Source organism: Drosophila mauritiana, chromosome 3R (genome assembly GCF_004382145.1).
Source record: "Drosophila mauritiana strain mau12 chromosome 3R, ASM438214v1, whole genome shotgun sequence".
NCBI lineage: Eukaryota > Metazoa > Arthropoda > Insecta > Diptera > Drosophilidae > Drosophila > Drosophila mauritiana.
The window spans coordinates 7286255-7297268 of NC_046670.1; the positions used below are offsets into that span (position 1 = coordinate 7286255).

An 11014-nucleotide genomic window follows, 5' to 3' on the forward strand; every position below is an offset into this window, starting at 1 on the left:
TATAATTAAAAGCCAATCGTTTGGTTGTGGCTTACGTTCTTTGCAAATTTCTCTAATGTTTTGCGCAGTGCAAAAATCAAAAGTTTAATGTTGCGACAGGTTAACAAAATAAAGACAGTTGGCTTAAAGTGTTTCCCGGGAAATGTTTTCCGCCCGATAGTTTCGCTTTGTTTCGCTTTCTGTGACGGTTGCCAGTTAGTTCCAGCTAGTTACCTGCTGTGCTGAGCTCAGCGCAGTAACTTTGGCTCCTGCTTGATTGACGTTCCAACTGATTGACTAGACTAGTGACTGACGGGCTGGACTGAAATCGGTGGGCATGGAGGGTGTGTGGAGGGTGTTCCGAACCCCCTGCAGCATAACAAATGGCTGCGGTGGGGTGGCGTTTTGGGTGGTGACTTTAAACAGGCATGGGCATGGGAAATGCCATTAGATGAGCAGCTGCCAACGTCAGTGAACGGCGTCTCTCACTTGACAGTTTTATTTATAAACTGTGCAAATAAAACTGTAAATCACTAGGGACACAGTCAGCGAAAGACCGTCGGGGAAAAGTGACCTACATAGATGGCAGGCATGGCCAAAAAAAAGAAATAAAATAAATAAAATAGGGAAAATAAAATATATAGAACTCGGCACACTGGGAAAACGAACGATGCCGCTCCGCCGCCACAAATCAAACAATTAATTTCACTGTCTGAAATTCCAGCACTAAATCAACAGCCAAACAATTGAACCATTTAACTATGTAAATAAAATTAATGCTCCCTGAAAGTGGAAGCTGGCCGGGAATGGGAATGGGAACATTGAGAGGGAGCCGGGATAACACCGGACAGTTCCACCTTATGCCTTTGCGCGAGCAGAGCAAAATATCCATTAAAAAGCAATCAATATATGGAAAATAAATGCCAGTCACCCAGCCCCATTCGTCCTCATCTCATTTCATCTAGTTAAGAGCCTCTGCCAGCCGCATAATCTGAATTTAATTTACCCCGCAAAAACACACAGCTAAACAGCAGGGCAAGAAACGAAACCAAACGAAACGAACTGCTGGAAATAAGGCAAACAAAAACTGAAAAATGTCAAAAACGAAAATGAACTTTCCCGGGGGGTTGCTGGGTGGGTGCTTCCTAGGCTGTGGTGTTGGCTGGCGAATGAATGGCCATTAAGTAGCACACCCATAGAAAAAGGACCAAGGAGCTCAAGCTCAAGGTGAGTTTGCCAGAGAGAGACGGGACATTCGGGCGCTATCGAGAGAGTGGAAGAGAGAGAGCAAGCCAGCCGAAAATATTCCACAGTGAGTTGCCATTTTGCTGCTCCAACATAATTTGTATGCCCCAGCCTCCAGACGCCCCAACCCCCTTTCCCTCTTTCCCCGAAAAACCTCCCATGCCGCCCTATTTGACCTGATTCTAGTGACATCATTCGCAGCGTAGGCCTCACGGCGAATACGTAATGTGCGAATCGGGGCTGCATTAGGCGGAAAGTGGTGGTGGAAGCGGCATGGCAAGTGGATAACTTGATTAAATAGGAATACATTATATTATTTCATTTGTTCGAGCACAAAGACGCAGCCAAGTCACCGTCTTCCATTCAACTTAGGTCCCTTTCTTTGACTTTGACTCCGCCATTGACCAGCCACCAAACTGATATCTTCAATTTTCAGCTGCAACTTCGTTGGATGGCAGCAGCATAAAGGAGGAGCCGACATGCAACTTTTAAGGCACGGAGAACTGACAGCTGGCACCAACTTATAACTCAAAGTGCTATGGCTCTGTGGGCCCCAAGCAGTTCCTTTCTTTTTGCACCACGAACAAGTAAAACACACACACACATACACGTATAGAGAGGGTGACGGTGAAAAGATACAAAACTTGGAAAAACGAGAGCGAAAAAGAAAAGTTTCAGTTACGTGCTGTTGCTTTTAATTGAATTTTTTCCCACTGTAGCTCCTGACTGCTGTAGCTTTTTCCCTAACTGGCCGCTGTGGCCAGCCAATGGTCCAATGGCCTGACCAAGCACATCCGCCCGCCACTTCCGCCGGTGCCCCTTTTCCCGCTTTCTCACTCTTCCCACTTTCCCACTTTCCGAGGCCCATCGCCCAACCTACTGCCTCCTTAGCATCAGCAGACTCTAGCTGGAGGGCAGATTTCTTGTTATTTCCAACGCGCAGCCAAGTCGCAAGTCCTTAAGCGGTTTATTTTGCTTCACACTGATTTGCAGGCGTCGGAGGTGTCCTGAGGACCCATCCTTGCCACCTCCTTTACACTTGAAACTAAAAATGGGGATTACCGCCATCTAAATACAAGTTATGCGATCATTAGACATAATTAATACTTGACCTTTCTCGGGAACTTTCAGACGCGGCAACTTTTAAATTAGAATTGCATTTATTGGTCGAACTTAGGTCTTAAATATTCTATATTTTAATGGCATACCAGTCTTTTAAAATTATAATAATGCTGTTGTGACAATGTGAGATGATTCAACAGGTCGATTTTGAAAATATTATTTTTAGCTACTCTTCGGCGTGTAGAAACTTTTCCGGCAGTGCAGCTTTCCTCGATTTGCTGCTGCCAGTTTTTATGCAGCAAGTTTTTAATTAAGAAGTTTCAATTTAACATTGCCCATAGACTGCACTGCGCTCTCGAAAAGCGCATTATCATAATAATTTACTTACTCACTTAGTTGGAGGCGGGGCACTTCAGAGCATAATCGTCGACTGGATTTTTTTCGAGGCCGCTCCACTCACTTGCTTCGTTCCCAAAGGCAATGAGATAGCTTTCAATTTGGAAGTATATTTGAATATTTTGGAAAACAATTGCTGTCGCACACTACGAAGCTATTGAGGGACACGCGGTTAGGGGCCGCATGCTGCGTCATTGGTCCTTTTAAAGATGCCAAGTCATTGGCCATGTCTTTTGATCCTGCTTGTTTTAATCGTACTCCTCCTAGCTGTTGGCGGATACTACACTATTATTCACCCGAAACAGATTCGTAAGTTCGGGACTCATGTATCCTGCTAGCTAGTACTGACCCACCAACACTTTCAGACCTGGAAAGCTGTTATCACAAAGGCGGAGCCTGCCGAGAAACGTGGAACTGCGAGGAGAGGTACCGCAGTCGCGTTCGCACCACGTGTATCAACAAACGAAAGGTCTGCTGCATGTCCACGCTCCAGATAAAGAGCCTTCAGGATGCCGAGTACTACGCCGAGTGAAGGTCCTTTGAATTGGATACTGCCCAAGTCGAAACAGCCGAACATGCCACTTTTATTGCACACCTTATCTTGTATTGAATGTATCATTTCGTAGGCAATTTATTACAATGGAATAATGAAGTTAAATTAGTATTCCGGACAAGGCGATTCTAAATTTTTAGTTATCCCTAAGTCGATTTTCTAAATTAGATGGTGTGACATTCTGTATGAGCATCTTTCAAATCTTTTTTATTACTCTTTTACTACGTTTTGTACCTAAGATAGTAAAATTATATATATTCATTACCTTTTTCATGTATAACGTCATGAAAAATTAAAGTCGGCTTGTTTTCTTCGCAGTGCCTACGTTGCCGCCACTCACATTCACGTCCACGTCCAACTCGATCCAATTATCTGGCCCACTATCAGTTCCACTGGTCCATCAATTGAATCGTTATGCCTGCGATAAGTTTAACATTCTGTCTGGCCAGCATCCTTTGGCCGTGCACCATCCGTGAGTCCGTGCCCCGCCTCTCTGCTCCGGAAGGCCCTGGGCTAATTTAGTGAGTTTGCTTTGCCATTTTCCCCACCAATAATACTCGCAACTCATTTGTCTGCTGGCCGGGACTGCTTAGCCGAATCGCCATCCCCATTCCCATCCCCATTCCCATCCCGATGCCAATCCATTCCCACGGGGCACTCGACGAGCAACACTTGGCTTTGTCCCACACAAATCCTCCGACACCCTCCTGCCACTTTTCCCATCTCTAATGAAGCGCAAATGTTGATGTAAAAATTTAATTTAGTTCGTAACCCAACGATGCCACACACGCAGGTCCTTGCGACTTGGCTGGGAAAATGGCTGGGGCGAATGGAATGTCCAAATGTTTATGCATCGTGTGGCGAAACGCGTGTTTACCTTCTAATGTGTGCGTGACATGGACCCATGGGTTATATATGCGCACACACACATGCAGTGAACATTACGTATACGCAGGGATGTCCTTCGCTCCCTATGCTGGCAACACAAAAAATAATAATAAACGATGCCACCACGTACATGTATTAAAAACAAAGCGCAGCACAGAAAACGCTGACAGGCCCTTTGCCTTGGGTTGCTCCAGCTCCAGTTTCAGCTCCAGCACCAGCTTGGGGATCCTGGAGGACATCTACTGCTCCTGCAACCCCTTCTTCATTATCCTCCGCCAGCTCCCGTGAAACCCATGGTCGCTGAAACCCTGCGAACCGGCAACAGAAGCCCGTCACAAAGCAAAGCTAACAAACTGTGAGCGGAGCGGAGCACAAATAGCGGCGACCAGCGACCGGAAGGGAGTGCAGTGGCGCGACAAGGAGGGGCTTGGGGGCGTATGGGAGTGGACAGAGACGGGGCCAAAAGGGGTTGCTGTCAGCCCAGACATTCAATGTCGTTCGCTGGCTGCCAGCGATGTTTACGAGCACAGTGCCCGCAAGCTACCGGAACTAGTAAAATATAATTTACAAATAAATTCTTATATATTAGATGAATCACGTACTATTAGTGGTCATGCAAATAATTCTAAATTTTAAAATATAAAATTTACAGAAAATCGCAAGAATTTGGCAAAATAGAATACTTTTTATTAATTAAATTTTATAAAAATTAAAATAAAATTAAATATTACATTATAAACTATGATTTAATGCTTCGAATGTTGCTCAAAACTCAATAATTTTGGCCACTTTTTCAACTGCAGTTCTTCACCTTTTACCTCTATATACCCCAAATCAAATTTGCAAAATAAACTTGAAATAAAATTACTCTTGGCCACGTGCTAAATCAGTGTCCGTTGCAGACTGGCAGGCAGGAAAAACTAACGAACGACATCGGCGGGTCCTGGCAAAAGGACCCGGCAAATGGGTGGGGCAAAAGTTTGGCCTCCACCACCGGCCGCACCTCCATTCCCACTGGCACCTGCTCTGCTCTGCAGTCCTCCTCTTGTTTATGGCTTTGTTTGCACTTTTGTTTATGGGTGTACATTTTAAACGCTATGAGCACCTGCTCCGCCATCATGTGTGGCTGCTTTTGTGTGATCCTGAATGTGCCAGTGCTTGTATGACCGTTCCGTGACTTGTACTTCTACCCCACCCCCTCCCCGAAGCATCAGAAACACCCAGCACCCCATACGCCCCAGATTTCCGACCGCCTCCGTTCGCCGATTGCCACAAAACGAAGCCGGCTCCAGTGTCAGCTGACAGATGCAGTGATTTTAAGCGTCCATCAAAAGCTCCTGTTTGACATTTAATTGTTGCACATTGTTGTCCTTGTGGCCGAGCAAGGAGCACGGAGAATAGCGAATGGCGAGGCAAACACGACATCCACGTCAACGGACAATCTGGGTTTACTTTGGTCATTGTTGCTCGGGTTCAAGGTGAGCTGCGGCCAAATTCTCCACGGCCAAACCATAAAAGACCAAAGTCATGTGCTTTATTACACATTCAACGGCAATGCGGCAGGAGATTATAGTCGTGAACCTAAACACAGGAATCCAAATATCCAGATATCCAGGTGTGTGCATTGTCGTTAGAGGTGGGAATCAGAGCGTGACTTTGTGGGATTTTCGGGTCCGCACTGCCAAAATACATTTCATTTGTCAGCGGGTGGAAAGTTGCCTCAAGGCAGCTGCATGAAAAATTAACAAGACTCTCATTTAAATAGCAATTAGTATTTGTTAAAATAATAAAAAAGTCTCAACGGTCTGTAGTTCGCCATTGTTTTTAAAAGTTGTTGGTTTAATTTCTATATAATAATATTGCTTAGGCGTGGATGGATGTGTTTTGTAAAAATTTAAGTTTCAGCTAACTATTCTTTTAATTGTATTTTGTGTTTAGTATTTCACATCTAAAAGTGAAAGGGGAACTAAAATAACATAAAATATTTAGGTTTCATATGAAAGTGTTCTGGAAAAGTGGAAGCAAAAAGCCCAAAGAGGTGAACTACATTCCCTGAGGCGCTTGCCATTAAAAATATCCCTTTCCAAGTGACAGTAGGAATGAGTTTTCATAAAATATTAAAGTTTTTGAATTAAAGTTTAACGAGTTGAGGTGCGTGATGGTGAAGCACTCGCTATCATCCCTGGGACAAGATGTCCATCCTCTCCACAGATTCGCATACAGATACAGATACAGACTTACACAGATACACACACACACCATCAAGCATTCAGAGTTAGCAGAAAAACTTGCAAAAGTTTACACGTGTTGGCAAACGTTTTGCGGTTTCATTTCTGGATTATTTTTTGTCTTTCTGGTTGGCTTCTGCCTAATTTCCAACTGTCACCCGAGATGGCTTTTGGACCCCGGGACTCACACACGCACACACACCCATACAAGCGACCGTTTTCTAATGGCCTTTTCGTGGTCAAGCATTTAAGCGTTCCGGACCCCAGTCCCAAAAACCAGTTTGGCCCTCACCTTTGACTCTATGTCACTTTGGTTTACTTTTGTGCAACCGCAAAAGTCGTTGTTGCTGTTGGAGAACTCACATACATACAGACAGTGGTCACCCATACATCCGCACTTATCCCTGTGCACATGCACGCTCACACACACTAGCACACCTTTTTGACCATTTCGCACACGATGTTGCGGTCGTGTTGACATTTTAAATGCCTTTTCATTTGTCTCCCGCCACTCCATTCGCTTTGGGCGCTAATTTCGTTCAATTTGTGCTTTAAGCCCGCAAATTTGACTCGGCATTCAGTTTAATTGAATAGTGCGGTCTGACCTTAGCCATATAGGAAAATCTGTTCCAAAAACCACCTTTAAGCCATTTGTTTTTCGGCTTTGATTATAATAATGAACCACTAAATGCTACGATAAACAGACGGAATAACAATGGCGCTCACGCTGAGATGATGACTTCTATGTCTTTAAATATTAATGAACCCACAGTGACATTTAAGCACTGCTATGCCAAGTTCACATGTGTACAAATATCCTCCAGACACTATCTCTGCTCTTTTCCACATCTCCCCACTCTGTCGTGCTCACATTACCTCCTTTTCACATCCGCTTCAGATGGTCGCAGCTGGAGGGAAAAGTTTTGCTGCAAATGCAAAATATTTTCCATATTAGTTTAGAATTTTCACTCCCATTCCATTCCCTGGCGAATTATGGTTTTTCTGGTTTTTAGTGGTGGCATTAATTAAATTTTCATTTTCCTAAGGATACTTCCCATCTGTGTTGGGGTAAGAGTTTTAGGTTCCAGTTCCTGTGCATTGGGAACGCTTTCCAATTGAATTTTCGGCCCGTCTTTTGGCCCAGCAGCAGTCGGAAACGTTTGTTGCTGGGGCAATTAAAAGCGAATTTTCCGCACGCAGCACAGAGCGTTTTGAATGTAATTAAAAAATATCACGTATACGACGCATGTGCCCCAAGGGACCGATTTGAGAGGGTATTTATGACCGACCAGCATGGCCATATTTTTTATCCGCAACTCGCTGCGAGCAATGGCTGATTGCCAAAGAAGCACGCACATTTTGAGGAGTTTAAGTTTCGTTTTTATTTCGTTTTAACTGCCTTTGGAGTCCTGATCATAGCAGCTCATATTGCCAAATTAAATTGGTGGTTTCATTAGTCATCTCTTTCGACTGCGTGGAATTTCTCCGCAACTATTCCCCATCAATGCCGGGCGCTTTGCCAATTAAATCAACAATTAAATCATTTTCGACTGATTGATTTTAGTGCCACTCACGAAACGGCATTAACAAATAAATTTTAGAGTTTCGCAACAAATCTGTCGATCAATTTTAACACGCTGTCATGCATGGAAAATGGCAAATAATCAAGTAAGCCAACAAACAGCAAACAATTAAATAACCAAGCGGACAGACTGACAAACAGACATACGAAAATACGGACATACAGAAAGATGAAACGTTCGCTGGCAAATATTTGTGAAATTCTAAACTGTAATCATGGCAAAGTGATGGCGGCGGCAGCAAGTGTGCTTAATGACAAAACTTTGCAAATCAGTAAAGCATTTTATTGCCACACACTTGCCAAGAAAAAGGGATGGCTGATGGGAGGATGGTCGAGGATGAGGGTGACACACATATTTGAATTGCGAAAACCTCATAATCACATCCTGCACAAATGCACAAGCGGAGCCCAAAACTTTCTTCTATCTCCGTCAGTCAGCCAGCATGGCAAACTCATTTGACTGCATTAGAATTAACATGGCGAAGGAGTGGCCGGGGCAGCTGGAGCAACAGCATCCTGTCTGCATTTCCCCTCTTTATCCAAAGGCGGAAGAACGTTGCGCATACGACCCGTTCAACGTCGCTTAAAACTTTCGCCAACCAGCTCAACTGCAGCTAGGGCTTCACTTCGCCTTCGGATCCAATATTTTTGTCGCTAAATCAGTTATGAAAACCCCACAAACAAAAACAATAAGACATTCCCCCGATGTTCGCCCTGGAAAAACTTCGTTCACCTGCGCAAAAATTTAATTACAACTCGTTTCGCCAGCCAAGAGTGCACGAACATTTTTATTCATAATTAAAACTTTTGGCCATGGCATCCAATCTAATCAGCGACCGAAATTTTCCGCAGCAAATTGGTTTGACATTTTCAGTTTATTCACGGCACCACTCCCTTCATCCGACGGCTGCTGCCGCTAATAAATAAATTATAATTTCAATAAGGTTTTCGCTGGCAGCCCCAGCTGAAAAACTAATTTGCCACTCCGCCCCCGAAAATGGGAGCAGACAGCATCCGCCGGTTAAGCCCGCTGTTTGTTGTTTTAGTTGTTATCGCCTTTGTAGTTATTGTGCCAGCTGATATTGTTGTTCTGAGCGCTGCATTTCCGTGAAGACAGCTTCTCAATTTGGGGGCTTAACCAACAGTAACTTACGCTACTTTACTGCCAGCTCAGTTTCTCTCAGTTTGTAATATATTGATTTATATATATATTTACAACACTGGCATCTCTCATCCTAAATATGCATTCCAAGTTACAATTTAGCCAGGTATTCAATTTAGATTGATATTCCACAAACATATCATTCTCTTAAATGTTATATTATAATGTCTTTATCTGCTCTAGGATAATATTTGACATTACTACTTTTGGCAGCTATCCTTGGGGCACGTCGCCGTCAGTTTGTTTTCCCGGGGTAACCCTGTCGAACCGATTAAGATCTCGGGCGCAACATAGTGGTTTAAGACCCCCTTTCCTGCCACTAACATCGAGCTTAGCGCCCAAGTACAAGCTACAAGTCAAGCAGTCGCCTGCAGACGGCGAACAGCAGATGGGAATTCTCTCCAGCTTCCCAGCTTTTGAGTTTACCGGCTTCATCTGCATTTGGCTCACACATACACACACAGCTGCACTTGCAGTTCCAGGTCATGGACAAAATGGCGACGCCTACGCAGCAGCAGCGCCAGATAGATGGATGGGTATATAGAGTGAGAGTGCAAGAGAACTGGTTGAGAAAAATATGCGAGAATTTGCTGTTAAGAGCAAAACGCGAACGAAGCGCTCATGTCCGTGTCCGCATTCCGCAGCCCGTTGTCCGCTGTCCGTTGTCCGTCGTCCGCCGTCCGTAGTCCGTAGTCCTTAGTCCCCAGTCCGTGTCCAAGTCCCGGCCTCTTGGCAAATGGCCAGCCCACGTGTGCGTGTGTGAGTCGGTGCCTATGTGTGCCTGACAATAATCCAAAAGTTTTACAAGCAAAACGAGAGACCATTACATGGCAAAAGGGCTGGCAGAGTCAGAGCCAGAGCCAGAGACACAGAAACAGAAACCACTTGCAAGCAATTTTCATCAGCGATTCTTGGCTTTTTTTTACCCCAGCTATCCTCGTATCCTGGCGTCAGTATGCGTGTGTGCCTGCCTGCTGGTGCAGCTGTGTGAGTGGAACATTTTCCAGTGCCGCTGACAGCTGGCAGCGTGTGGATTTCAGAGGCATGACCGCAAGAGATGCCGCTACCACCACCACACCACCAGCGCCATAGCCATTTCCATTTCCATCGCCACCGCCAGCTACACCAGTTCCCTCAACAACAGGGCATGACAACAAAAGTTTGGTGCACAGGGAAAAATTACATTACGCGGCTTGGCCGTTTAACAAAGCGCCAAGAAAACTCCTAAAACATTAACTTCGCTTATCTGAGTGGAGAACTTTAAAACAATAAGAAACTAAAAGTTTAAAAATGAATGAAATGAGTTAAGTTGAAATAGTAAGCATGTCAATTGAAAAATACATTTTTTCATTCTTCTAAAAGGTACTTAGGATTAAATATGATGTTATAACTTGTAATTTTATGGAAATTGTATTATCAGCATTTTTCTCAGTAGGGCACTGAGTTTTCTGCTAGATGTGGGAACTGGAGCCGGAGCTAAAGTTCATTGTCTACGGCAGACGACGCCACAAAAGGTAAACGATTTGAGGCTCTGTTCCCGATCCAAATAAAAGACCAAAAGCCAGTGCTTAGGAGGGAAAACCACACGGGTCGGCGAAATTCGGAATACTGTGGGGGGAGTGCTTACCATAAAACTTGGCCAGACTCGGACTCTCGTGCTGGCTCGCCCATTTGGCAAATGGAAAAATATGCTGAAATGTGAAAAATAAAAAGTTTGCACTTTACACTGGGCACACAATGTGCCACGCCCACTTTGCTTCTGCTTAGTAGCCGGGTGTTAATAAATTTAAAGTTGGTTTTAGTCGCCTGCTCGAAGAGTAACAGGCGAGAACTTTCTCCAGCCCATTCTTCGTCTTTAACAAAAACACCAAAAATTGGTCAAAAACAAAAACCTCGTGCAGAGCAGGCAAGGAAAAAAG

At 44.4% G+C, this 11014-nt stretch overlaps 1 protein-coding gene across 1 annotated transcript; it reads left to right on the forward strand.

Moving 5' to 3' along the window:
* Positions 1 to 2773: 2773 nt before the first annotated feature.
* Positions 2774 to 3478, forward strand: LOC117144541. The gene is made up of 2 exons (XM_033309776.1): positions 2774 to 2991; positions 3048 to 3478. Exons 1-2 carry the CDS (start codon positions 2892 to 2894, stop codon positions 3212 to 3214), a joined length of 267 nt encoding a protein of 88 aa, XP_033165667.1. The 5' UTR covers positions 2774 to 2891; the 3' UTR covers positions 3215 to 3478.
* The last annotated feature ends 7536 nt before the right edge of the window (positions 3479 to 11014 follow it).

Coding starts and splice junctions, on each gene's coding strand:
- LOC117144541 (XM_033309776.1), top strand. CDS start 2,892: ATGCCAAGTCATTGGCCATGTCTTTTGATCCTGCTTGTTTTAATCGTA. Junction 2,992..3,047: donor TATTCACCCGAAACAGATTC/GTAAGTTCGGGA, acceptor CAACACTTTCAG/ACCTGGAAAGCTGTTATCAC.